Source organism: Aspergillus terreus, genomic scaffold, assembly GCF_000149615.1.
Source record: "Aspergillus terreus NIH2624 scaffold_10 genomic scaffold, whole genome shotgun sequence".
Taxonomy (NCBI): Eukaryota; Fungi; Ascomycota; class Eurotiomycetes; order Eurotiales; family Aspergillaceae; genus Aspergillus; species Aspergillus terreus.
Window position 1 is genome coordinate 1,072,027 of NT_165933.1, and position 26,251 is coordinate 1,098,277.

At 55.3% G+C, this 26,251-nt stretch overlaps 13 protein-coding genes across 13 annotated transcripts; 5 read left to right on the forward strand and 8 right to left on the reverse strand.

Annotated features, from left to right (window-relative positions):
* Positions 1–1,240: 1,240 nt before the first annotated feature.
* glkA (glucokinase glkA) lies at positions 1,241–2,787 on the forward strand (the record flags this gene model as incomplete). The annotated part of the gene is made up of 2 exons (XM_001209911.1): positions 1,241–1,423; positions 1,492–2,787. The coding sequence occupies 2 exons, from the start codon at positions 1,241–1,243 to the stop codon at positions 2,785–2,787; spliced, it is 1,479 nt and encodes a 492-aa protein (XP_001209911.1).
* A 1,265-nt stretch (positions 2,788–4,052) lies between these two features.
* On the forward strand, positions 4,053–5,922 carry ATEG_07226 (MDR family MFS transporter; the record flags this gene model as incomplete). Its single annotated transcript, XM_001209912.1, has 3 exons — positions 4,053–4,340; positions 4,413–5,219; positions 5,293–5,922. 3 exons carry the CDS (start codon positions 4,053–4,055, stop codon positions 5,920–5,922), a joined length of 1,725 nt encoding a protein of 574 aa, XP_001209912.1.
* A 214-nt stretch (positions 5,923–6,136) lies between these two features.
* ATEG_07227 (uncharacterized protein) lies at positions 6,137–6,913 on the reverse strand (the record flags this gene model as incomplete). The annotated part of the gene is made up of 3 exons (XM_001209913.1): positions 6,137–6,289; positions 6,342–6,725; positions 6,815–6,913. The coding sequence occupies 3 exons, from the start codon at positions 6,911–6,913 to the stop codon at positions 6,137–6,139; spliced, it is 636 nt and encodes a 211-aa protein (XP_001209913.1).
* A 334-nt stretch (positions 6,914–7,247) lies between these two features.
* On the reverse strand, positions 7,248–8,972 carry ATEG_07228 (cytochrome P450; the record flags this gene model as incomplete). Its single annotated transcript, XM_001209914.1, has 3 exons — positions 7,248–8,144; positions 8,197–8,811; positions 8,895–8,972. 3 exons carry the CDS (start codon positions 8,970–8,972, stop codon positions 7,248–7,250), a joined length of 1,590 nt encoding a protein of 529 aa, XP_001209914.1.
* Positions 8,973–9,742: 770 nt separating this feature from the next.
* ATEG_07229 (C2HC5-type zinc finger protein) lies at positions 9,743–11,248 on the reverse strand (the record flags this gene model as incomplete). The annotated part of the gene is made up of 1 exon (XM_001209915.1): positions 9,743–11,248. The coding sequence occupies one exon, from the start codon at positions 11,246–11,248 to the stop codon at positions 9,743–9,745; it is 1,506 nt and encodes a 501-aa protein (XP_001209915.1).
* Positions 11,249–11,814: 566 nt separating this feature from the next.
* Positions 11,815–12,853, reverse strand: ATEG_07230 (SGF11 family protein; the record flags this gene model as incomplete). The annotated part of the gene is made up of 2 exons (XM_001209916.1): positions 11,815–12,726; positions 12,788–12,853. 2 exons carry the CDS (start codon positions 12,851–12,853, stop codon positions 11,815–11,817), a joined length of 978 nt encoding a protein of 325 aa, XP_001209916.1.
* Positions 12,854–13,751: 898 nt separating this feature from the next.
* On the forward strand, positions 13,752–14,873 carry ATEG_07231 (GNAT family N-acetyltransferase; the record flags this gene model as incomplete). The annotated part of the gene is made up of 1 exon (XM_001209917.1): positions 13,752–14,873. The coding sequence occupies one exon, from the start codon at positions 13,752–13,754 to the stop codon at positions 14,871–14,873; it is 1,122 nt and encodes a 373-aa protein (XP_001209917.1).
* A 623-nt stretch (positions 14,874–15,496) lies between these two features.
* On the reverse strand, positions 15,497–17,525 carry ATEG_07232 (putative metalloreductase transmembrane component; the record flags this gene model as incomplete). The annotated part of the gene is made up of 2 exons (XM_001209918.1): positions 15,497–15,569; positions 15,610–17,525. The coding sequence occupies 2 exons, from the start codon at positions 17,523–17,525 to the stop codon at positions 15,497–15,499; spliced, it is 1,989 nt and encodes a 662-aa protein (XP_001209918.1).
* Positions 17,526–18,353: 828 nt separating this feature from the next.
* Positions 18,354–18,932, reverse strand: ATEG_07233 (uncharacterized protein; the record flags this gene model as incomplete). The annotated part of the gene is made up of 2 exons (XM_001209919.1): positions 18,354–18,687; positions 18,805–18,932. 2 exons carry the CDS (start codon positions 18,930–18,932, stop codon positions 18,354–18,356), a joined length of 462 nt encoding a protein of 153 aa, XP_001209919.1.
* Positions 18,933–19,203: 271 nt separating this feature from the next.
* ATEG_07234 (BRcat and Rcat domain-containing protein) lies at positions 19,204–20,355 on the reverse strand (the record flags this gene model as incomplete). The annotated part of the gene is made up of 2 exons (XM_001209920.1): positions 19,204–19,304; positions 19,356–20,355. The coding sequence occupies 2 exons, from the start codon at positions 20,353–20,355 to the stop codon at positions 19,204–19,206; spliced, it is 1,101 nt and encodes a 366-aa protein (XP_001209920.1).
* A 1,385-nt stretch (positions 20,356–21,740) lies between these two features.
* On the forward strand, positions 21,741–22,979 carry ATEG_07235 (3' exoribonuclease family protein; the record flags this gene model as incomplete). Its single annotated transcript, XM_001209921.1, has 1 exon — positions 21,741–22,979. One exon carries the CDS (start codon positions 21,741–21,743, stop codon positions 22,977–22,979), a length of 1,239 nt encoding a protein of 412 aa, XP_001209921.1.
* Positions 22,980–23,196: 217 nt separating this feature from the next.
* Positions 23,197–24,783, reverse strand: ATEG_07236 (aspartic endopeptidase; the record flags this gene model as incomplete). The annotated part of the gene is made up of 1 exon (XM_001209922.1): positions 23,197–24,783. The coding sequence occupies one exon, from the start codon at positions 24,781–24,783 to the stop codon at positions 23,197–23,199; it is 1,587 nt and encodes a 528-aa protein (XP_001209922.1).
* A 539-nt stretch (positions 24,784–25,322) lies between these two features.
* On the forward strand, positions 25,323–25,920 carry cyp1 (putative peptidyl prolyl cis-trans isomerase (CypC); the record flags this gene model as incomplete). Its single annotated transcript, XM_001209923.1, has 3 exons — positions 25,323–25,355; positions 25,406–25,447; positions 25,507–25,920. The coding sequence occupies 3 exons, from the start codon at positions 25,323–25,325 to the stop codon at positions 25,918–25,920; spliced, it is 489 nt and encodes a 162-aa protein (XP_001209923.1).
* Between the last annotated feature and the right edge of the window lie 331 nt (positions 25,921–26,251).

Sequence of the window (26,251 nt, forward strand, 5' to 3'; positions counted from 1 at the left end):
GTTCATTCTGCCGATTTCCGCCGGGGTCACGTGTTACATTGCTTAGTCATGTCTGCACAACGTGAACGTGCATGGGCTTCTATTCTTCTACGTTGCTTCTAGAGGGTCTGTTGATTGTTATTATGGGGATGTTGGGGGGTCTTGGTTTCTTTCTTTCTCTGTCTCTGTTTGTCTCGGCCTGGTTTCAACACACCTAATAGGATTGTGGTTGGAACGGGCGTGAGTGTTGCTTAGCGGCAGTCCCGAGATTTCTTTGAATGCAGACCTGCAGACAGGTGTATCACCATAATCCCAGTTGATAGTACTACTACCTAGGCACCTTATTGTCCCAGTAAAATTGCCCAAATCTCAAGATCTAGTCTTATCTGGTTACATCTACCAGGCATCCTACGCCAATAATCATCGCTCAACTAGTACAAGCAGATCTAACTATCCACGGTCAAGAACTAAAACCACACCATTCTGCTCCGTCTCCATGCACGTCAGCCACCCATGTCACCCAAGAGCATCTCGTGTTGGGAGCATGATTGGCAGTTTCGCACCGCCCAGAGGGATTCCCGTCTGTAACCTCCGTGCCCTGTCGCTCCTAACCACATGTTTCTCACCGGCGTGATCCCCACACGGTTTCATGGCGTCATGGAAGGGACCGAGTGGATTTTTGGATCAGGCTGCCGACCTACCCCGTTCGTGCGCTGAGATCGGGATGCCTTTAGTACCGTACGGAGTACAAAGTGAACAGAACACAATGGACAAAGGAAGAGAAGTCACCAGTAAAGAAGACAATTGTAGAAGACCGCGCAGAAAACGAAGGAAGACTAGAAAACGGCTAACCCGGCCGTTCCCGCTTGGCGTGGTGGGACGACGGACTGACCTCATCGACAGGAAGTAGAAGACGAAGCAGGCGTAGAATAATTACCTACTACTTTCTCTGTTTCTCTCTGTATCCATCCATCCGCCCATTCATTTCCACCCTTCTGCTTCTCTCTGGTCTTAATTTTACTTAATCATCCACCCCCCTCCCACCCACTTCTGCCTCTTTCTCATCTTTCCTAATCCTGTCTGGTTCCGTGACCCCCTCCGTGTCGAATTTCTTCCACTGGCTTCCCAAAATCACCCCGCCTCATCGCTCGGGCTCTTATCTTCCTCCTCGACTTCCTCTCTCTCCTTTTGCTTCCTCTGCCTCCTCCCTCTTCTTCTTCTTCTTCTCCCCTCAATCTTCCGTTCCGATCTCTCTCTCACCATGTCGTCCCCGGTGTTGGACGAGGCCGCGCGCATTGCCCGCGAATTCGATTACCCCGCCGAGGAGGTCCAGCGCGGGGTGAAGGAGTACATCCGGGAAATGGAGGAGGGACTGAGCAAGGAGGGCGCCACTCTCAGCCAGATCCCAACCTACGTCACCTCCGTCCCCAATGGCACAGAAAAGGTACCGCAATCCCGTCCCCATGGTCACTGTCGCGCCGCGCGCCATAATGCTGACGATGCCTCCCGCAGGGCCTCTACCTGGCCGTGGATCTTGGCGGCACCAACTTCCGCGTGTGCTCAATTGATCTCCATGGGGACACCACCTTCTCCCTCACCCAGTCGAAGATGATGATCCCGCGCGAGTTGATGGCCTCTGGCTCCTCCAAGGATCTCTTCCACTTTCTGGCGCGGCAGATCGAATCGTTCCTGCGCATCCACCACAACGAACACTTTGAGGCGCATGAGCGCCGCCGACTGCAAGGCGACGTCGAACAGGAGCTGTTCGACCTGGGCTTCACCTTCAGTTTCCCCGTCCGTCAGATGGGCATCAACAAGGGCACCCTCATTCGCTGGACGAAGGGTTTCAACATCCCCGACGCCGTCGGCCACGATGTGTGCGCGCTCCTGCAGAATGCCATTGACGACCTGGGCCTGCCGGTGCGCGTCGCCGCGCTTGTCAATGACACGGTTGGTACCCTGATGGCTCGCTCCTATACGTCGCCCGGTGAGACGGGCACGTTCCTGGGCGCCATCTTCGGAACTGGCACCAACGGCGCCTACCTGGAGAAGCTGGACAAGATCACGAAAATGGCGACGATCGAGCACTCCGACTATGATAAGTCCACAGGGGAGATGATCATCAACGCTGAGTGGGGCAGCTTCGATAACCACCTGAGCGTCCTGCCGAACACACTCTACGATCAGCAATTGGACGCCGAGAGCAACAACCCCGGCGTGCAGATGTTCGAGAAGCGCGTCTCGGGCATGTTCTTGGGCGAGATTCTGCGCCGTGTCATTCTCCACATGTACCAGAATGAGTCGCTGGATTTCTTGAAGTCCTCCGCCTCGGATGTCGTGGTGCCGGAGAACTCCAACCTCTTCCGCCAATGGGGCGTCGATACCAGCTTCCTGAGTCTGGCCGAGGCCGACAAGAGCTCGACCCTGGAGCAGACCAAGACGGCGCTCAAGGACCACTTCAAGATCGAAAACCCCAGTGACCGCGACTGCAAGGCGATCCAAACAGTCGTGCATGCCATCGGAAAGCGTGCGGCGCGCCTGAGTGCCGTCCCGCTGGCCGCCACTCTCATTTCGACGGGCAAGCTGCAGAGCGACGATCTGGTAGACATCGGTGTGGACGGCAGTCTGGTCGAGTTCTACCCCAACTTTGAGGGTTACATGCGCGAGGCTCTTCGCCAGGTGCCGGAGGTAGGCACTGCTGGCGACAAGAAGGTGCGCATTGGCATCTCCAAAGACGGCAGTGGGGTGGGAGCTGCTCTGATTGCCCTCGTGGCGAGCAGGGAAAAGGCCAGGACCAAATCCCAATAGCCTGGGCAGTTGCTGGCACGCTGACACGAATCTTTTTTTTCTTCCCCTTTACGTTTTCTTTTCCTTTCTAACCCTCCATCTGTGTCCAATTAAGTCTCATTTTGATGAGTGATCCAATGAACCGAGACCATCTAGAAAGATGACGATGTCTTCCTTTGCTTCATTCTAGTTTTCCCCATGAGTGAGACAGGGGCCAGGTCCGAATCTGCAATCGCACGATGGGGTTTGATGTTGGCGATGGACGGGGAGTGTACCATATCAATGGTTTATCTGGAATGGCGTTTGCATTGTGTGCATTTACCTTGTGGAGCATCTGTATCAGGGTAGGGCTAGGAAATACACTGGGTTTGGTTAAGGGTCAAATACTACCTAGGTACTACGGAGCACTAGTAGTCAGTCTCCTGGCGGTCTTTGTTTGCCATTTGGAATAGGGCTAGGGCTAGTGGGGCAGTGGCGCCAGACTTATAGTCTGTCCAGACAAAGGATGATCGCTGCACCAACCCTGCTGGGGAGACACACCAGATTGGGAGATTGTTGGGCCATTCGGAATGATTTCTTTCGGAGACCGGGACCGTTGCATTGATTGATCACGGCTGCACGGTCTCGGATAGTGGTCGATCCGAGGCAGAGGTGACCGTGACCGTCGTCTCGACCGGGTAGAGGCAGACTCCGATGTATAAAGCTGTCGTTCTCTGTGAGATGATGAAAAGGGGTGTGTTTGTTTGTTTCTGACCTGTCTCTCTATGTGGCTGTTCGTAGGTCCTCGTAGAAGGGTGGGCAGAGAAGATGAGAAGCTATATCGAATGTATACAGAGACGCACTCTATCCTCACAATACCTTCATCCTCTCGCATGTTGCGTAGTGTAGACAATGCCATCCTATTTTGCCACCATCGCTCATCACCGATGATACCTAAGGTGGGACAAAGATGGCGGATGGTAGTCATGCTCGGAGAGATTCTCCAATCTATGCGCGTCCATGCCAGCCATGGTAGGACAGCAGGCAGTACCTTGTCTGCCATACCCTATTATTATTGTAGACGCTGTGTTCTTCACGCGGCCGTCGGATCTCTAATGTTCCCTCTTTATTTTTTTTTTTTTTTCTCTCTTCTTTTCTGGCTCCCCTCCTCTCACAATCCTCGATAGACTGCGGTTTCGCGCCACTCGCCGGCTGGTTTCATCCTCTTCTTCATCTAGCCATCCTCTCCTGCTGTTGCCAGAGGGTTGGTAGGCCGTCGCTCACTATTTCCCCTAATACCCGTCACTATGACACCTTCCCCGGACAGGGAAGGGCCTGTTGAGCTCGAAGCCTCTCAGACAACCGCAACTCGCGAAACTTCTGTCAAACACGAGGCTGTCGGATCCGATATGTCTACGGGAATGGCCAGCGAAAAGCCTTCAACGTCTGCGCACCAGTCCACTGCCGCTTCTGGCTCTCAACAAGGCATCAAATCGAACAAAGGTGAGGAGCCGCCAGAAACGCAGTATTTGAGTTCCTGGAAACTGGGCTTTATCGTCACCGGGTTGAGTCTCTCCACCTTTTGTTTGGCATTGGTAAGTACTCCGAACCAGCCTTGTCTAAAACCGCAGGACACCAGTCGCCATATTGACGGTACAGCGTTGTAGGATAATACTATTCTGGCGACGGCAATCCCTCGAATCACCGACCAGTTCAAATCTCTAGAAGACGTGGGTTGGTATGCCAGCTCTTACCTCCTGACAACGTGTGCGGTGACCTTGGGCTTCGGAAAACTCTACACCTTCTACTCCACCAAATGGGTCTACTTGAGCGCTCTCTTCATATTCGAACTCGGATCCCTGATCTGCGGCGTGGCTCCCACTTCTGTCGCCCTCATTATCGGACGCGCTATAGCCGGCATCGGCTCGGGAGGTCTCTTCTCCGGAGGTATTATCATCATCGCACAATCAATCCCTCTGGAGCGACGGCCGATTTATACCGGAATGCTCAGCTCCATGTTCGGCGTAGCCAGCGTGGCTGGCCCATTGATGGGAGGCGCTTTCACAGATCATGTCACCTGGAGATGGTGTTTCTATATCAACTTACCCGTCGGTGCAGTGACGTGCGCATTCATCGTGCTGTTCTTTAAAGCCCCCAAGTCCGTCAAAGATAAGTCGGGCTTCAAGGATCAGTTGGGTCAGCTGGACCTCCCTGGAACAGCTGTCTTCGTTCCTGCAATCATCTGCATACTGCTCGCGCTGCAATGGGGAGGCACGAAGTATGCCTGGAGCAACGCCCGGATTATCGCCCTGTTTGTACTTTTTGGTGTCCTGATCATTGGATTCGTTTTGATACAGATCTGGCGGCAAGAAAAAGCTACGGTACCTCCGCGTGTGATCAAGCACCGTAACGCCTGGGCGGGCGCTTTTTTCCAGACCTTCATGGCTGCCGCGTTCTTTGTCACGGTCTACTATGTAAGTAAGGCTGAAACCACTGCCGTCCCCAGCTTGCTAATTCCATGCGTGGCAGATGCCTATTTGGTTCCAGGCTATCAAGGGAGTATCGGCGACCAAGTCGGGCATCATGAGTCTTCCAATGATTCTGGGAATGGTCATCTGCGCCATTCTCAGCGGTATCCTGGTCACTGTCTTTGGCCATTATGGGCCGTTCTTGGTGTTGTCTCCCATTCTGCTTGCGGTCGGCTCCGGACTCCTTACCACACTGAAAGTCGACTCCGGCCACCCGGCCTGGATTGGGTATCAGGCGCTCGCAGGCATGGGCGCGGGATTCGGCATGCAACAACCCCTGATGGCCGTGCAGGCTTCCCTCCCGTTTCCCGATATACCTACCGCGACAGCCTTGATGATGTTTGCGCAGACTCTCGGGGGTGCGATCTTTTGCTCCGTCGGCCAGAACATTTTCACGAATCAGCTCCTTAAAAACTTGATGCATGATGTTCCGTCGGTGAATGCACCTCAAGTTATCGGTGCAGGGGCGACGGAGCTCCGGAACGTTGTCCCAGTCGAGCAACTTCCGGCGGTTCTCCAGGCGTACAGCCGGGCCATCACCGAGGCATTCTATGTCTGTGTGGCTACGGCTGTGCTTTCGTTCGTCGGAGCCTGTCTTGTCAAGTGGGTTTCTGTGAAGGGGAAGAAGATCGACGCACACGCAGTGTAGCCGTATTTCCGTCTCTATCACCGTGATTGATACTGGAGAAAAGGATAATAATATGCTAATTTGCCTTGTACGGATGCTACGGCGGCGGCTTCATCGGTGTGGCATTGAGAGAGGTGGATATCTTTGCTGATGTACAATTTACTCAAATCCCAAGATTAGTGCTTTGGAGCAAATATCTATTTAATATTACACATTCAAACCCTGATAATCGCAATCAAACAGCCGCATAGAGGCTGAGGTAGACGCCCCATACGACGCCGCAGGCGCTCCCAAACACCACTCGTCGATCGACCGGCACGACCGTGTACATTAGGACGGATACAAGCGGCCGATACTTGAGCCGTGCGATCATAATCGGACCAAAGTCCTACGTCAGTCAGCAGTGCACAGAGACTACCTAGATAATCAGTGATACGCACCTCACAAGTAAGCCGATAGACAGTCGCCCAGCTCATCCCCTTTAGAAGATTAATCAGAACAATAAACAAGACGATATTCATGACCGAGCCCACGGTCTGATCGAGGAGAAACTTCATCCCGAAATTCCACATGCCGGAACGCGGTCTCGGCCGCGAGGGCTTCTCCTTTCGCGGGAGAAGATCATCTGGCGTGGAGGGCGCGACGAGCGCGACATTGCCGCTGGTACTGCCGCTGGCACTACTGCTAGGATCGGGGTTGCGCCAGGACGGAAATCCGGGGAAGGTGGCTTCGACGTATCTCTGCCAGGAGAAGTTGATGGGGACGATGATGATGGCGTAGGCGACGAATTGGATTAGAGCGATTGTGTTTAGGGTGAAGGGTTTCTTTTGGAGGGTTAGTAGTGTTTATCTTGGTACATCTAGGTACCAGGGACTCAGTGAGTGACTCCGTCTGGGACAGGCTGTCTACGTACGTTTTCTTTATGGCGGTCTATGACTTGGGCGATGATGTTGGAGAGGGCGTTGAGGATGGTCGATTGGATGAGCGTCACGGTCAAGGGGGAGGGCGGCATTGTAGGTGTGCTGCTGCATCACATCACCCGAAGTTCGGCGCTTACTAGCGAGGGACGGGCATGTCTGAGGACAGTCTCTAGGGGTGAATTGAAAGGATGAACGAGTCTATCTTGTTGTGAGGGCGCAGTAAGTTCGTAGAATGATTAGTTGTCATGTTGATCGTCAAAGGATGCCTATGCCTGCACGTGTCCGGCACGTGTCCTCTGCGCCGCTTAATTGGGCAGCTTCTTCGACTTTACCTACACTTCTCCTTACTCTTTATCTTCATCAAGGTACTTGTGCGAGTGTCATCAGTCCATAACATACATAACTACCACTACCTAGTCCTACGGACTACTCAGCTCTCCGGCGGACAATCACGTTCGGTCCCTGCTTGGCGCTGGTGAAATGGTCCACCAACGCCAGATGGCCCTCTTCGTCTTCGCCGGTGCCATCGGCCTTTTCCAGGTCGTATAGGAACATCAGCCGCGCAATCGTTAGGCGCATCTCCATAAACGCCATACTTTTCCCAATGCACCCGCGCGGCCCGATACTGAACGGGCAGAACGCGCGACGCGCCGTCTCAACGTCCTCTTTCGTGGTCTGCCACTCGTCGCCCGTCGGGGCCCGACACGTCGCGCCCTCGATCCACCGCTCGGGCAGATACGCCCCCGGCTCGCGGTAGTACTGCGGCTGGCGGTGGATGGAGAGCGTGGGGGTCCCGCAGTCCGTGCCCGCGGGGAGGAACACCCCGTCCACGACGGCGCCGCCCTCCATGACCTCGCGCGGCGGCGCGCCCGGCACGGCGGGCGCCAGCCGCAGCGCCTCGTCCAGGCACGCCTTCAGATACAACAGCTCGTTTAGCTTGGCGCCGCTGACGATGTCCTCGACCGTGCTGAAGGCCTCGCGGACCTCTTTCTTCAGCTTGGCCAGCGCCGCCGGATTGCGCACCAGGTAGAAGATGGTCGCCGCCAGGGTCGTCGAGGTCGTGTCGCTGCCCGCGATCATGAGCACGTTGGCCTCGCCCCAGAGCTCGGGTGTCGTCAGGCCCTTGCCTGTCTCGGGGTCTTTGGCGTTGAGCAGATAGTAGAAGAAGTCCTTCTTGGAGTCGTGGCCCGCTTGCGCGCGCTCCTTGGCCCGCTCGTTGGCCTCCACCCGCGACTTCATGATGAAGTTCCACCGGTCGTTCGTCAGCCGGTGGATGAAGATCTGGTCCAGGTGCCAGCTATCCAGAGGCATCCACAGGCCACACTGTTCGCGTCAGTAAGAGGACAGGAGTCGGGAGGAGACTGGCAGAACTCACCACATAATGCCGGTTCGCCGCGCGATCGACCAGCTCGATCATCTTCCGCCGGCCGCTGGAAACAAGCATGTCGAAGCTCTTGCCAAAGCACAGCTCGCCCATAACGTCATAAGTGAGGTAGCTGAACCAGTCGCCGATGTTCTGCACGGTGCCCTTTTGCTCCTCGGCATGGTGGCCGTCGGCCTGCGGGCCCGCCAGCGCCGCACACAGCTGGCGCACATGCAGCAGGATGACGTCCTCCATGCTCTTGAGCGCCTGGTCGGAGAACGCCTGGCTCAGCACGCGGCGCTTGCGCCCGTGCACCGTCTTATCGATCACGTTGTGCGTGTTGTACACGCCCTTGATGGCCGGGAAGGCATTGTAGAAATTGGCCTTCTTCAGCCGCTTTCCGTGCCCGTAGATGTCGTGTAGACCCTGCGCCGTGTTGACGGAGACGAAATTGGGCGCCACGCGCACGTGCGTCCCGTACTCCTGGTGCAGGCGATGAAGCCACAGGTGGCGGTCGCCTTTCAGGCCGTGGTATAGTTGCACCCAGGGCGTGACGGACGCCAGGACGGGGCCTTTGATCCGGCGCAGCGGGTGGAAGAACCGGTTGTAGATGACATACCCACTCGTCTATCAAACGGTCAGCAATGGGGGACCCATTGGGTGGAGAATCGACCGCTCCTCGACGAAAGAAAGCAACTGGAGAGACTCACTAAAATGCCTAGCAAAACGCTCACCCCCAGAAGCAGCCGGGGCAGCGAAATGCACCCCCAGATCTCTTGGACAATCATGGTTTCCGTCTCCAATTAATGACTGCGAAATGACGCCGACGTTGGGGATGCTCCGAGAGTAGCCGACGGCAACCGTGCTTCCACAAGCCTCAGCAAGACTACTTGGGATGGCCGGATTTAGAATCGCGCGTAAATGGGATACAGTCCAGACCGTTGCGTCGATGGTTTCGCAGTCGAATTCTGTCTCACCCGGACGGCTTATATATTTTCTCTCCTGCTCGGCTAGACACGGTGGTCGTTTATGGAATACATGCGGCCATGGGATGGGTAATGTCATCATCAGCTAGGAGGGGGTGTATCATCTGCTCCTTCGCATGCTGACTCCATAATCTGGAACGTTCTTCTTACCATTGGGCGATTGTGTTGGTTGTAGGAACCTTACGGAAGACAGGGATTAGTTATGCTCATAATGTAGGTTTTCATTCCTATCGATGGACACTGTCAACCCTTCATATGCGGGTGTGTCCCTTTGTTGAGCTCACGGTTTCTGCTATCGGAGACTGTCCACATAGTTAGACTGTCTCTAACAGTTTGTCTCTAGCGCTGTATCCACCCCGTTTGTAGCCGGTCTCACTGACATTATACTGGCCATTGCGTAGCGTCTTATCAACGGAGACCGGGGGCCACATCCCACAGGCGTTATACCCCGCGAGCGTCCATCAAGCCTCCGATAGGCCCATATAATCGAGCGGGAATTGGAGTGGGAGGCGGACAATCCGCACTTAGACTCAAGTAGGCAATGCCTCAGACGATGAGCGCGGATAATTCCCCTAGGAATAGCCGTACAAGCCGCCATCAAGAATCCACTGCTCATTGTCGTCGTTGTCATCCTGCACCCGTCGCCATGCTTGCTTCCGCTCTCTGCGCGCGCTGCTTTCGATCGGTTTCCCATCCGCGCCCTTCCACACCGGACGCATGAGCCCACCCGCCGCAAGAAGCGGGTTGCGACTGAACGCCTCGCCGCCGGCCTTCCGAGCCGGATCATAACTCAGGTCCTCCTCTGCCTCGGGCTCGGCAGTCTCCGCGCCAGCCTCTGCCGCCGCGGCGCTCGAGTCGGCCGTCCCTGCAGACTGGTACACGCGGGTCACGCGGCCGCCCTTGATATCTAGACTCATGACGGTCGTCTTCTTCTCCCACTCCGGACGCGCCTTCTCCTCCATCTCGCGCATGATCCGCTGCTGCTTCTTGAGCGCTAACGCCCGCTGCGCCGGACTCATCCACAGCGTCGATGCCACGTTCGGCGTCTCAAAGTCCGCCGCCTCGTCCACCACGCGCGTGCGCCGCGCGTTCTGCGCCTGGTACTGCAGCAGCTTGTCGCGGTGCGCCCGCGCCGCATCCAGCTTACTCGCGCCGGGTCCCGCACCGCCCGGCCCGCCGTCGCGCTCGCGCTGCACGCTCTCGTTGTGCGCGCGCATCTTCTCCTGCCCGCGCTCCGCGCGCAGCTCACGAATCATGCTCTGGATCTCCTCGGCGGAGAGCAACGCCGCCCCGCAGAACGAGCACGGCTGCAGCCCCTCCAGCGCGCAGATGATCTTCCCGCAATGGAGGCAGTTCGGTGCCGGCGCAAACACCGGGTGCAGGGAGCCGTAGCAGTTGCATTTGGTCGTCTTGTCGCCACGTAGCGTCGGGTTCGTGGAGACTTCCAGCGCGGCGATCGCCGCTGTAAGGTCGGAGATGTTGGTTGTTGTGAGCGTGGCGCCGGAGGACTTGGGCGTGGCGGTCCCGGTCGTGGTCCGCGAGGAACCAGCCCGCGCTGCTTTGGACTTGACGTTCGGGAGAAGGTCGGAGAGGACGGGGCCGGCGGCGGAGGGCGGTGATTTCTGGGGTGCGGGGGAGGGGGCGCGCGAGGACGCGGATGAGGGCGTGGCGTCCAGGTGCGCTGCCGGTCTCGTGCGTGACGATGTAGGCATGTAATCTTCCTCCTGAGTTGCTTTCATGTAGCCGCCTGATACGTCTCCAAAGTTCTCGGGGCGACGGGGCGGTCCGGTGCTGTGGAGGGGTGCCTTGGGCTTCTTGGTTTTCTTCGAGCTGGTGGGTGGTGCGGGGCGCGGCGAGGCATTGTTGGAGGATCGTTGCTGCTCGCGTCGTGAGCTGAAGGAGGAGACGAATTCAAAGGCCGCGGGCGAGTCGCCCAGGAGATTCTTGAGGTGCTCGGCGCCGTCTTCTGTCGAGAGGCTCGCGGCGTAGGTGAGGATTTGCGTGAGGGAGTCTTCGTCTAGGGGGAGCAGCTGGGCGAGACGGGGGAGGCCCCAGGAGAGGAGAGCTGAGTCGGTCATTGCAGATAAATGGGTATCGGGGGAGAGTAAAGAGGGAGCATGGAAATCGAGTGAGGTGTGCAGGATTACATGGTGAGTGTTCGTATGGTGGTTGGACGGAGCTACGCATCTTTCCTGTTTGGGTGTCCGAATCACATGATGACATCTACGACATCAACACATGCAGCCACTAACATTACTATGGATAGAAAGATTGATCTGTCTTGCATAGCAACTCTCTTTCGATACTTCATCCTTTGTCTGGCTACTGCCCAGACTAATGTACTATACATGCACCTAACATCTATCCTGGACAGTCAAGCAAATAAACCAACAGAATCAGAAAAGTAAGAAAATGAAAAAGAATGCCGAGTACCCAGACTTTTCGACATGATGAGCAAGTCCAGTTGACGCCTTTGATGCCGAGTGTATTTACGTCAAGATCGTTAAGAAGAAGAAGAAGAAGCAAGCAGGAATCAACGAAAGAGACTATGTCCAACGTCTCGTCCAGCAAACACACCTGTATGTCTGCACGAAAACCAATAGTAAATGGGTATTTCAGATGAAGGCAAATACCGCGACCCATGCTATGCATTGTCACCGTTGGCCTCGCTTTTAATGTCACCATCTCCCGAAGCCGCATCTGCCGCGGCCGCCATGTCCGGCGTCACGCCGTTCTTCAACTTGCTGCTGGGTGCTGGCGGTGGTTTTTTGCCTGAGAGTTTCTTGGGAGCTCCCAACTTCTTTTTCTTGGGCAGCGCGGACGGTGTTTCGTCATCTAACGGGCGTTTCGAAGGCGCGGATGTCGGCGTGCTGGCCCCGTTCTCCATTGGGGTCTTGTTGCGGTTCACTTGGCGGCCGGAGAGTCCCAGACACCGGTCCAGATGTTGGGCAACTCGCGTCACAACGAAGTAGCGGGGACAGTTGGGGCATTTGACCGTCGGAAACGATACCTTCTCCGGGGCTGCCTGTTTGAAGGAGCCATCCGGTGTGGTTGGGGGGCTGGACGCTGGCGTATTCGCCGTGTTCGTTTGTTTCTTCTTCTTCGGATTTAGTTTATCTGTAGCGAATGGATTCCCGTGCACGTCGTGTCCTGGTTTGCTGATCATCGGCTGTTTCTGACAGTACTCGCGATACGGATCCGGAGGTGGGCGCGCCCCGACCCCCGTTGTCGGGTACAAAAGACGCGGTAGTCGACAATCAGGGCAAATGATCTCCTTGGTGGTGTGAAGAGGATTCCCTTTCAGATACACTTTTCCATCCTCAAAGACCGCACCATCTGTCTCCACCCGGAGATCCTTGAGTTCTTCTGAGTCTGGGTTGATTGGACCTGTCGGTTTCCCACCAGCCTCTTCACGCCGCCGGGAGGCTTCTTCTTCGGCCTTTTGTCGTGCGGCCACCACGGCTGAGCGCATGCGCGCGACCTTCTCGTCCCGGTGGACTTTGGCGACAATATCGTGGATGATGTTGTAGAACGTATCGTTGAGGATGTCGCAGGTCTGACATCGTTAGCGGAGGGGTCTGGATTTGCGATGGCTCCTGCATCGCATATGGACCTACCAGCTTTGCAATGGTCCCCGAGGGAAGCGAGCTTCCCCGTTCTTCTGATCCGTTCGCTTCGCCCATTCTGTAGAGGTTCTGTAGGTGCGCATAGACCGTGAGCTGAGGCAAACCGATAGATTCGAGACCGGAGTGAGGAATAGAGCAATCACAATAACGAATGGAGCAAACAGACCTTGCTATGAGAGTACCACAACAAGACTGAGGATTGAAAGTCCAAGATCGTGTGTTTCTGGGGATGCTCCAGATGTTCAAAACTCGGCAGATCCCGACGATACCAAATACCAAAATCTGTACTGCAAAAAGGATATCCCTTTACCCGGTTCTTCACTCCATATATTCGTTTTGCCGGAGGGTACAACAGTCTCTTGAATGGAAATGTCGGTTACTGGAAAGAGGATGGCAGTCGGCAGAGTCGGGCCAAAGGACCGTCCGGTTGATGCCGATGCGAAGGAGCGGCAAAACGTGGATAAATCGATGCGACACTCGAAGTCAAAGAGAAACACAGAAAATTGTCTTCTCCATATGTCGGCAACGTCTAATGAATGTGATCTTTTGACCGAGGCGGAGGCGCCACGGTAGGGAGCATCAGCGGACTGAACGGATCACAAGGGGCTTTCGCAAGGACGACTCACAGCTGCGAAATTTATATAGGACGAGCGCGCAAAATGACACAGACCACAAACACTCGACGAGAGATTCAGGCCAGAAAGAAGCCAGTGGAGTTGAACACACTGGCGGAAGAGTCTGAGGGAGACAGGAAGAGAGTGAGAGAGCGAGTTTCCAGCGTCTGTTCTGCTGCGTTGGCCGACCGGTCGATCTTATCTTATCTTCATCTCCGCGTTTTCCAACTTGCGCTGCTTGCGGCCATCACCACCACCACCGCTTGTAACTACTTCACCACCTCATCCCGGGACTTCGAGAGATCTCTACGCACTGGAATTTCTTGTCTCCTCTCCCAGTCATGGCGTATCAATTCTTCGCAAAGGCTCACCAGAACAAGTCGCCCACTTCCCCGCCCCTCTCGCCTCCTCATCCCTCCTCATCACCCGTATCCGGCGCCAGACACGCCCGGCCGCCACGACCACCACAGCCTCTAGTCGTTCCTCCGCCGTCCCAGTCCTCGTCAGTCAACATCTCCACCAAGTTCAAGCCTCCATCCAGCAAAGACCCCTCCTTTCAACCCCCGGCCTACCCGCACCCCGTCGAGGCAGGCTACCAAACCCCGCATCCGCATGTCACCATCGAGTCCGTCAGCACCGCGCACATCCCGTCCCTGACGCGCATCACCGGCTTGCTCCTCCCAATCCGCTATCCAAACTCCTTCTACACAGCGACCATCACCGACCCGGTCATCGCGTCGCTGTCCCGCGTTGCCATCTACCACGACCATCCCGTCGCGGCCGGCCCAGCAGCAGGCACCACGCCGTCTGCGTCTACCGCTGGCACCGACAAGGTGATCGGCGGCATCCGGTGCAGGCTGGAGCGTCTCCCGCCGTCCGGCGCAGAAATCCTCCCGCAGTCGGAGACAGCGCACCTGTCCCAGCCAGAACCGACCAACCTCTACATCCAGACGCTGCATCTTCTCTCCCCGTACCGTGGGTGCGGCATCGCCGCCTCCCTGCTCAACGCGCTGCTGTTTGCCTCGAACCCGTCGGCAGCCGGCGCCCGCGCGCCGCCCTACCCGCTCTCCGACCTCGTGAAACACTACAACATCCGCACTGTCACGGCGCATGTCCACGAGGCGAATGAGGAGGGTTTGAAGTGGTATATTGCGCGTGGGTTTGAGGTTGAAGAGGGCGTTGTGGAGAACTACTATCGGCGACTGAAACCGTCCGGTGCGCGGATCGTGAAACTGGTGCTTCCGTGGGGCGGAGAGTCTGCCGTCAAGACCACCGAGAAGAACCAACGGTCGCCACAGGGCCGCGAAGATGAAGATGACGACGATTGGGAAAAGGTCGAAGCAGAGGATGGAGACGACCCGGAGGAGCACGGGGTCCAACCCGTTGCGGACTCGCCGCTCCCGGAGGTCGAGGATGGGTCGAGTAGGAAACGCAAGGCTGATGAGGAGCCTCAGCGGTCGTGATCTACTTGCCTTTCTCCCTTGTCACTCGTTTCGTTGGTTACTTTGCGTCGATTTTATTTGTCCATGTTTTTCCATGCATTGAGGATACCCTACACGCCCTATCGAGATGTACAACCCGCTCCGTCTCGTCTTATCTGCTGATCCGTTAGATGTATATACATGGCATATGGTTGGCTAGAAGGCTGTCACTTGATAGACAACTTTATATTTACATCTCATACCAAAGACTGATACATCACTACGTACGGTTGAAGATTAAGTGTACACGAAACGAGTTATACTATGTAAGGTCATACATGAGATCAGGGTATCGCGCTATCGCAGAACAGACGCCAACGCAAAACATCAAAGAAACTCATACAAAACTACTCATATATTATAATTCTCCGCATGCAAGAATATCTCGTCCTTGGACGAGTCAGTCAGAACCCGCTGCTGGAGCCGGGCCACCGAGTCCGACACCACGACTCGCATACTAGGGGGCCCGCACACAAAAACGCACGTTCTCCGACCAAACCCCTTCGAGAAGTCATCCAGCAGGCGCGGAATATCCGGCCGGACATAGTCAATGCGCCACCCGTTCCGCTTCTGCAGCGGCAACGACGCGAAGCGCGTGACGACTTTCATTGTCGCGGGCGGCTGCTGCACCGGAGACTGGTGCAGCGACGACTGCGAGAACCCAAAGTCGAACGGCACCTGCGTGAGGCTCTGCTGGCTGCCTGTGCTGCCGACGTACGTCGAGACGCTGTCCGTCGAGCTCCCGGTGTAGTGGCGGGTGGTGTTGAAGTGCGGCGCGACGTACGCCTGCGGTAGCGCGGTGATGGCGTCTTCATTCTCGCGGCGCAGCTCCTTCTCCCTCTCGGCGTCGCCAGCAGCCTCCTCGCGGATGAACGCCGAGTTGCGCTTGTCGATACCCTGCAGCGTGTCGTAGATCTTCTCCTGCACGATGTCGCGGGAGAACTGTGCTTGGCCGGGGTGGGTCGGGTCGTCCTGGCCGAGGCCGGTGAGGAAGAAATGGCAGTGCACGGTGTTGGGCGGGGCGTAGTCGCGGCAGATGCGCAGCTCCTCTTTGAACCACTCGATGGATTCCGGGTTCCGGAAGGCCCAGATCACGCGCACCGACTTGGTGACCGCGGCGCCGTCGCGCATCTTTTTGATCAGGTACAGGAGCTGGCTGGCGATGGCGGTGATGCCGCTGCCGCCAGCGAAGAAGACCACGTCGTCGAAGGCGGCCATCTCGCGGCGCATGCCGCCGTAGGGGCCTTCCAGGAAGGCCGTCCAGGTTTTGTAGGGGCCGTGTTCGAGAGCTTTGAGGAAGACTTTCCGTGTGAAGCCGCCGAACGGGCGGAAGACGAGGGCGAGATCGCGGTATTTTTCGCCGTACTCAGATGGGAAGTCATCGCTGCATAGGGAGGCGATGGTGAACGGGTGCCGTTGGTACCAGGAGATCCCGGGCATGCGCAGGTACACGTATTGGCCGGGTTTCCAGCGCATGCGTGTTGCGACGGTGACTTTGATGGCGTTCTGCGGGAGGAAGGTGATCGCCGACTCTTCTCCGATCATGAAGGATAGCCGGAATGGGTTGGTCCAGTTGAGGTAGGAGAGGCGAATGGCAAATGACAGTAGCCAGATGGCGAGGGTGGCCCAGAGGTAACTCCAGGATGATAGGAAGTTCTTGCTGTGCCAGAAGATCATGGCGAGGAAGACGATCGCGACGGGCTGATGCACGGCCAGGAAGAGCTCGTACATGCGAGACCGGAGAATGGGCAACGAATGGAGACAGAGGAAGATCAGCGGCGCCAGGGCTGCGAATCCTGTGCCATAGATGTAGATGTTCCGGGGAAAGTATTGCTGGTAGTAAATGAGGACGCCATGTTCCCAAACGGGCGTGACATAGAACGGAACCATGTGGATCAGGCTGAGGATGAGACAGAGATACCCGGCCCATCGATGGAGCACATTGAGCCTCTCGTGGCCGATACCCGTCAGCATTGTGATGAAGTTCGCGCGTGTACTCAGCGCCACAATCCACGGGATCATTGCGACGGCGATCATGCCGGCCCGAATGGCCAAGGGCGGAGATCCGATAGCAATGGACGAGTAGTAGAGAGGTTGCGGGACGAAGGAATAGAGAATAACGAAGAGCAGGGCGGCCAGGATCACGGCGGACGCACCCAAAGAGGGCAGCACGATGCTTACTGGACCAATTCGCAAAACTGGAAGAGGCCGGTAGAACAACCACCGCACAAAGGCAATGGTATTATTGAAGGGGGCGATTGTCGAGACCGAGGACTGCTGTTTTCTGTCCCCCGTCAGGGTGCCCGGTGCTGGAAAAAACTGGGTGGTGGAGCTGTCGGTGGCCGCGCTGGGGAGTTCATATTCGTCTGGTGAGCTTGCGTACGGCGATGATACCGTGGGGTTCTCTTTATATAAGGCGATCCTGATCTTGTCTCCCCAGGTATGATAGAAGCGAACGATGGTGACGACGGCGAGGAGCACAACGGCGAAATAGGTAAAGCCCCGGCCATATTTGCCCGCCTGAGACCATGGGTCTCGTTGATGCTCGGCGATCTCAGCGGGAGTCGTCGAGGCGGTGATCGGAATGACAATGCGCTTCGCGAGGGAAGCTATAGAGTCCCATTTTGGTGGCATTTCTCACTGTTATGGAGGTGAGTGTGTGTCGCGGAGGGTATGCTGTCTCGACACCAGGCTAATGAAGCCGTCCAGGCCGTCCCAGCTCCATACAACAGCGTCCAGTTGTAGTTTCTTCCTGATCGACAATACAGACGATGTATCTATCACGGAAGAAAGGTCATTGGAGCGACGACTCGAACGATGAAACAGACGAGCCCTTTCTGGATCGCCCTCAACGAAACAGGCGAGGGGCGAAACTGGAGTGAATTTGGACAGTCTCGAGGTAGACCAGAGACGGCGATCCGTCCTGGACTCGTGGGTGAGACGGCCTTGATAGGCGATCATCCTCAACGGAGCGGAAGAGGGGAAGCCTGCAGAGAGCTTTCAACCGCATGGTGTTGATTGGATGTCACACTGCTTAACTCGAGCTGACTGCAGGTCAAGCACGGTGTGAAGAGAAAAACCGCCGACACTAATGCGCGATCGTCTCGCTCGTCACCTGCAACGCCCCGTTATGCGCCCCCATTGGCCCCCAGCGTCTCTTTCCGGGCGGTTAATCCGTCCGTGCGATTCGTGGCTGTCAGCGTCTGACCATCCATCTCTCTGTACACAAGTCGGATATGGTACGTATCCTTTGCAATCCGGATCCCGGTCCACACAGTCACATCAATTTATTTTTGAGGTCTTTCAAGTAGTCTTGTACCGGCTCATGGCGGTTGTGGACGGCATAACTCAGTGCCGTGCGCCCATATAGATCCAACCGCCACGGGTTGCCTCCATGCCCAACCAAGAACTTCACAGAGTCGAGGGAGCCAGCTTGCGCAGCATACTGGAGGGAGTACAGAGTCAGAATCGATAGTTCGTCGCGAATTCCGGATAGCCTTCATCAAGAAAGTGATTTACACGATCCATGATACGCGGATTCTTGCTGTATAGGTATTGTAGGATAGTCGCTCCGTTCGAATCACGTCGCATAGAAGCGTAGTGCAGGAGCTGGCCATGTTCAGTCGATCCTCCATACGCAAAGAGGAGTTCAAGTGTTCCAAAAGAAGCCTCGAAGATCGCATACGACAGAACAGTCACATCTCGCATCCGACATCGTTTATTCGGGTCAGCGCCGTGGTTTAGGAACCGTGTTGCCATTTCTAGGTCGTCGAGAGCGTAGCTAGGATTTGTCAGACTGAATCATGAAGGAAGCAGACGAGTAGTACATGAGAGCAGAAGGGATCATGCTATCGATGTTGGATCATGTGTTGATGTCCCAGCCATGATCAAAAATGACTGAAGGCTCTCATACTGTTTCTCTCGGGTCGCTTTGGCGAACAATTCGAAATTCATCGGCGCTCCATCATCCAACAGTTGCACAACTCGAGCGGCATCTCGCTCCTCGATCGCTGTAAACAATTGTTCCGAAAGGATATCCATTTCGCTGGCAGAGGCGGCACGTTGAGGGGCAAAAGAAAGTTTTCCTATTGTATCTACCAGCTACAGTTACAGGGTTTCCTATCATTCAGCGAGTTGAGGATAATATAATGCCAGAATCAGCCTGTGACTACTGCACCATCTGGCGGTGGAAGTCATCTCATTGGAGACAACACCATAAATATATACAGCGGTGAAGACCATCGGTCTATGGTCTCAATCATTCCCACCCAATATCCCAAGCTGACCTGACTCCCTTTTCCAGTTTCATGAATCAGCGTCCTATGGGTGACACCAAGGAGCAGTCATCATCCATATGCCCTCGTCGCCATCGTATCCCACAGTCCCAGCACCAGTCTTGTCGACAAAATCCACCTGTCCATCAGTTAGCTTCCAGTCTCATGTCATATGAACAAGATCACATACATGTTATCTGCTTACAGCCGCCTATCTTCTCCGTGGCCGCATTGCAGTATGGACAAGGCTTGGCGATCTCTGCAATCATCTGCATGCTAAGGTACTCCTCCTGCGTGGTATTGACCCAGCCGCGCCTTAGTCCAGGCACGCGCGGCGCTTCCTCTAGTATCTCTCGGCGACGCACGCTCCTGCGTGGGACATCTGGTACTCTAGCTCGACTCGTTTCTTCATACTCCGCGCACGTCAAGCCTTCATGCCACGCAGTGTTCCGGTGAATAAAGCATGTCCGGGTCCCACATGAGCCACATACAACAATCGGGTCCTCCAGCCCATCCGCATGAAGCTGTCCATATCCACAGTCCGGCCGGATACATGTGACAAACTCTGCATTTTCCTCCAGGACCTGCCAGGTGCGCATGCGATCGTAAGCCCGAAAGGTCTGTGGACTCGCCCAATGGTGGACTTCTTCGTCGGAAAGTTGCGCGCAGCAAAGAGGACATGTCACTGCACATGTGCTTGACGACGTGACTTGGACGCCCAGGCTCCGTCGGAGGCATGCCACACAGATATGCGACTCAGGTATCCCCGAATGGTCACAGGCAGCTGCGATGGGCGAGTCTGGAAAGCATCCGTCGTCCAGGTGCCCGAAGCAGACAGTGCACGTCAAGCGGTTTCGTTTTGAAGCGGTTTGAATGCTTTCTGAACTTGAGCTGCGCGTCGGCGGCGGCGGCGGCATTAACGGCTCTTTGTGGAGTAAGGACAGCACCGTGCTGGCCGTGGCAGCATCACTCCAGCAGCCCATGCCTTCCTCCGACCAGGGGATGTTGGAGCGGATACTGGGCCTCGAACTGTCGTTGGTTGACGCATTCGCTTGTGGTAGTCTGGTGGAAGGTGAGCAGCTGCGTTGAAGGCGATGATGGTAGCGGTTACGGAACAACCGCACGGGCTGAGCATGGCTATCAACAATGAGGGCCTCCTGAGGGCTTGGTGTCGAACAAGCCGAGCTCATGTTGGTTGGGTGATATTGAAACGTCGTTCGGTGTTCTTGCGCTGGGCCCATTCCAAATCTCTGCCCTGAGTAGAATATGTTCCAGTTAGAAGCGAGTCTTCAGATCATCCCCCATATCCAGGAAAAGACGAAAGCGGTCGAGAAGATGTATATGTATCTTGAACGTGCTAATGACTTGTACCAGACAAAGGAAACATAATCAAAAATAGAAAGACTACGAGATCCTTCTTGCACAAAGAGAGCAGTGTCCTCGCGTTGCAGGTGATCAGAACCAGTTCACTTCCGGCCAAGAAGGACTATCAGTTGATGAATACGAGTCTCGAGATCCAAAAATGCCATTTCGACAACCCACAAAATGATCGGGGTTGCCTTCTCGGGGAGATGAACAACAATCCACTCCGTTTCTGTATAGGCCCTATGGGACCAATTCGTGTAGAAGTGACAAAAATGGCAACTTGAAATTACAATCAACACATCTGAGTGTGTTTGGGACCTGGCAATCAATCACTGAGAAGCTTTTAAACGATGTTGATCAACACGAGACGACACGCATATCGACGAGGTGAATGCGCTACCGGAGTTAATCGGGGCATAGAGTCGGATAAAGCGCGAGTCCTGTGGGGTTCCTGCCGTGGTTATGGATGACTGTCGCCATCGCAGAACAGTAATGCACGAATGTGCAAAGTATTGCCCCCAAGTTTCGTGAGTTAGGTTAAGAAGGGTCCGCCTCGGGTCCAATAGGATCGACGGCATCTCGTATTCAAATATAGACAAGTCGACGATCCTTCGAGTGCGTTATGCAATCGTATGTCATCGGTACCTAAAGAGATCCTAGTTGATTTGGATATCTCTTCCGTGCCATGGTTGAACCACGACGGGCGTGTCCGTGACAGCCTGATAGCTTGGATGGATATATATGTCTCTTCGTATTACCACGTATTTCTTCGGGGCTCCGACTCCCATATGATCCTTCACGGAAGAGACAATCTTTCCTTGTCTCAGTTTGAGAAAGCGGCTAATTATTGGTTTTGATAGATCTGTGGCATACTTGTGTTGTGCAGTGTGTTGGATGCTGTTGACGGAGTTGACAGAGCGTACGCCATTATGAGAAAGAGTTTCCATCAACCGGGGCAAAAAATGTCATTCAAATCCAATGAATGTAAAAATAGCAACGTGTAGTGCTCTCCGTCCTGGGTACAGGACTAAAGAGTAGCTGAAGTAAAGCAGTCGTCGCAGGAGAATTGGAGGTCTCACCGCCTTTATAGAAGTATTCTGCCGCGCAAAAATAAGTTCTCCAACAAGTCCGAAAGCCAAACTCCCCACGTCCAACTTCAAACTCCAGTCCACGACCTACGATCATTGCGAGGAATTTTCCAGATTTCAGCATGGCGTCAGCAGCAACCCCCGCTGCGCAATCAACCCCTCCGTCACTCTCCCTCCCTCCCTCACAGTTCGCCCGCCTCCAACCTCACGCATATCTCCTCGCCCACCTCTCCCCTCCACCAGCAAGCAACCAGCCTTCCATTCGAGCCAATGGTCGCGCGCCGTCGCAGTTTCGGGTGACCTCCGCTAACACAGGCTCCCTGACCCATACCAATGGCAGCGCTGTCGTGCGGATCGGTGATACGACAGCCGTCTGCGGCGTGCGGGCGGAGATCCTGCCCACCGAAGACATCGCTTCGTGGAGCGTATCACGCTCCGAGTTTTCATCCGCTGCTTCGGCGAACAACAAGCGGCGGAAGCTCGACGACCCGACACGCGCCCCGGCAGAAACTTCCCCAGACGACGAGGACGCCGACGACACAGCGCACATCCAAGACCTCAACCTCCTCGTGCCCAACCTTTCTCTGAGTACCGGGTGCGCGCCAGGCTTCATTCCAGGTGCTCCTCCGTCCGCCCTAGCCCAGTCCCTATCTCACCAGATCCTCTCCTTGCTGCATAGCACGCGGCTAGTCCGGGCAGAGGACCTGCGCATCTGGTACCAGCCACCTAATCTGGGGCCGGAGGACCTGGAGCGGCACAACGAGAGCGAGCAGATGGACGTGGATGCGCAGCAGGAGGAATCCACGCAGAAGGACAGAGAGATCAAGGCGTTCTGGGTGCTGTACATTGATGTCATGATTATCTCCCTGGCGGGCAATCCGTTCGATGCTGCGTGGGCATCTGTCTTGGCGGCGCTGAAGGATACGAAACTCCCGCGGGCGTGGTGGGATGTGGACAACGAGACTGTGGTGTGCTCGGATGCTGTCGCCGATGCTCGCAAGCTCTCGCTGCGCGGACTGCCGGTGGCGAGCTCTTTCTGCGTTTTCGAGGCTGATGCGGCAGCTGGTTGGAGAGCGGTGATCATTCCTGACGCGGAAGAAGAGCGGAAGATCGAGGAGAGTAAGAAACAAGGTATCCAGCGGCGATGGATTCTCGCAGATCCGGATGGATACGAGGAGGGTCTGAGTCAAGAGAGGGCGTGTGTCGTCGTTGATAGGGAGCAGGATGGCAAGGGTAAGCTTGTTATCGCGAAAATGGAAAAGAATGGCGGATGGGCACTCGATACGCCCGAGTTAAAAGAGATTGTCGACATATCCGCAAGACGATGGGAGGATCTACGACGGATTCTTGAACAGTGTTGATTATCTATACTTTATAAAATAATTGAATGCAGCCGACGATACCAATCTGGACTCTGGTTTGACATGACCTCAAGACTATCTAGGATGAATGAGCTGGTGGGATAAAGATACAGCCTTTCCAGACACCTATCAATGCTTATTGCCTATGCGAGGAACAAGATAGAAAGAAGGTCATTATGGTTCATCGCCAGATGCTCGCATCGGTCTCGACACATTATTAGTTCGTAGTAGCAGCCGTTGTTCTAGGACTCCGGCGAAGTCTTTTTGCTGGAGGCTCATCGCCCTTGTCGGACTTTCCAACAAAGGACCAGTTTTCTTCATCATCCATGGACTTGGAACCCTTCTGAGGGTTCTCCTCGGCCTTCGACTTCTTGTTCCGGGGAATGTATACCGACACAGAAAACAGATCCAGCGGCTTGCTCTCATCTTCGTTTTGGTCACTATTCTTGGTCTCGGAAGCTTTGTCTTCCTCCTTTTTGCTCTCTTCTTCAGAGGTCTTCTCATTCTGTTCTTCCTTTTTCTCAGTAGCCTTCTTCTGTCCAAAGAGGAAACCGAAGAGTCCGCCGTTCTTTGTCGCTTCATCCTGATTTTCGTTCTTCTCTTCTCCAGAATCCTCTTCTTCGTCCGCGTCGCTGAATTCCCACATCTCGCGAAGCTCGCCTCTGACAAGGGCAGTGCCCCACAGAGATAACAGCACGCCGGGAACCAGGTACAGAAGGGCCGGCTGAGGGTGGTTGAAGCATTGCATCACAATGAGAGTGGCAAGCATGCCTAGAATGTAACCAGTAATGCTAGCTTTAAAGTAAGGCTTGGGGAAGGATCGAGCATCGTGATAGGGAGGCTCTAGCTCAGGCTTGGCTGGGGCGACAACCCCCGACCAAAAACGCTCGCCCCAACCTCCGGTGGCAGACTGGTACAAAGGCTTGGTCTGCTCCTGGCTCTTGCCCTCGGCCTGCGCTTTCTGGACGCCTTTCCGCTTGTAGTAGAGGAAAAGGTCGAAGCGGAGCGCCAGCCCCACCATGATACCCGGGATGATGATATCGCCCAGCCCCAGCATGGCCAAAGACACCGTGTCTGCAGGTGCGCTAGGGTCTGGAGGACGCGGGAACAGTAGCTTGATGGGCACGTCTAGATTCTTTGCGACGGTCACCATAAGCGGGGTGTAGAAAACAAAATAGATGTCGTAGAAGAATAAGGCGGACAGGAGCAGCGAGCCGGTCACGAAGGTAGATGGCGACAGTATTTGAAGGGTGCCGTAGCAGAAGCCGAATCCCAGGAAGTTCGTCAACCACCAGGGTTTCATGATGAAGGTGAAGTAGTAAATCACTGGCAGTGCGATAAAGACACTGATGAGGTCGAGAACACCCACAGGGGTTTCAACTTTGAGGACGCGGTGGATGTTGATGCGGAGTTTGGCTCGCTGGTAAACCACGCCGCGATACTTCCAAAGGGCCGCGAGAACGGGTTTTGGTAGCGGAATGGAACCAAAGATCCCCGGGAATGGTGAGTGACGGACACTCTGGGCTCCTGGGTCCGACGAGGTGAAAACTTGGTCTGCTTGCTTCGACTTCCAGAGTTTGCCAGCATGACGGTATTTTCTGGGGAACACATAGGATCTCAGAACCGTAAGGCTGTCTTTCAAAAAGGCCACAGCGAATAAGATGCCCATCTGGGAGAAATAGAAGCCCAGGATCTTGTTCAATAGTTCAGCTCCCATGTAGTTGATCACCAGATACAACCCACCGAGCGTGAGGCCCGCGGTCAATGGGAACATCACGGCATCGCTCGGTTCTAGGGCTTCCATTTTGCGGCCGTTTCCTTGCTCCTCGTCGTCGTCATCATCATTGTCTGATTCATACCCTTCTTCCTTCCGATCTTTCTTAGGCCGTTCCGCGGCGGAGGAAGGTCTTGACAGGGACGCATGTGCGCCAGCATATATCGGAAAAAGCGCAGAAATTATCAGATGTCCGTACATGGGAAGAAGCGGCTTGGATGCTGTGAAATGATAGATTGCCTGTCCCAGGAACTCGGCGAAAGGGCTGACCTCAGCCATGGCGGGCGAGTGAGGGACGAGGTCGGAGGAGAGGATATGGTGGCTAGAAAGCCTCGTAAACGGGGTAGTCGTGGGGTTTCAAGGTTTTCGTAGCTAAGGTGGATCAATCCATGGTTAGGGAGTGTGTTGCACTGATTGTTTACGAGAAGGAGCTCGCGAGGGGTGGCATCAGTGAATGTTCTGATGCCAAGACCCGCTCTTCACTCCGCCTCCAACGCTCCTCGACCGTCCTTCACTCTGAACCACCCGGACAATTGCTGGAACACTCCTCAAACGTCATTATTCCCATCATGGCCACAGACGTCGCATTCGATACGAGCATGGTAAGCATCGTTCCACAGACTCCACCGGCTATCTGTTAATCCTCCTACAGGGCTCGTTCACGGTCGAGCTTTACAATGCGCATGCACCCAAGGTCCGTCAACCCCGTCAATGCGCCCAGCGCCAACCCACTGACACTGTGACATTCACTAGACTTGCAAGAACTTTGCGACTCTCGCGCAAAGGGGTTATTATAACAACGTGATCTTCCACCGCATCATCCCGAATTTCATGGTCCAGACAGGCGACCCGACCGGCACGGGTCGTGGAGGAAGTTCCATCTACGGCGAGAAGTTTGAGGACGAGATCCGCTCGGATCTGAAGCATACCGGGGCTGGAATCTTGAGCATGGCTAATAGCGGACCGAACACCAACGGGAGTCAATTCTTCATTACGCTTGCGCCGACGCCGTGGCTGGACGGAAAGCACACCATCTTCGGCCGGGTCAAGAGTGGAATGCGAGTCATCCAGCGCATGGGACTGGTGAAGACGAACGGCGAGGACAGACCGGTGGACGAGGTTAAGATTATTCGCGCCAGAGTGGTGGAAGAGGGAGGCGATGAGTGAAGAAGACCGAGCAAGATCGTTGCAAACGTATCTAGCAGACGACGTGACCCGCGCGCGACTGCTTTTTATAATGAAGGGGAAGATGCGATACGTCCAATATCCATCTTCCAGATCGCCGGACAGATTTCAGTCCCTTTCAACGCTCGAGTCGGGGGCTACACTGTCCCTCTGCGCGCGCGCAGCTTGCACGATTTCACCATGACTGGAGCGGTCAACCATGAAGCTGGCCGCCGTACATGACTTCGGTCCATACTTCTACGAGCAGAGATTATTGCGAGTTTAACAGTCTGCAGGCAGCGCAGGCAGATGTTAGAGTAAATGGATAGGTAGC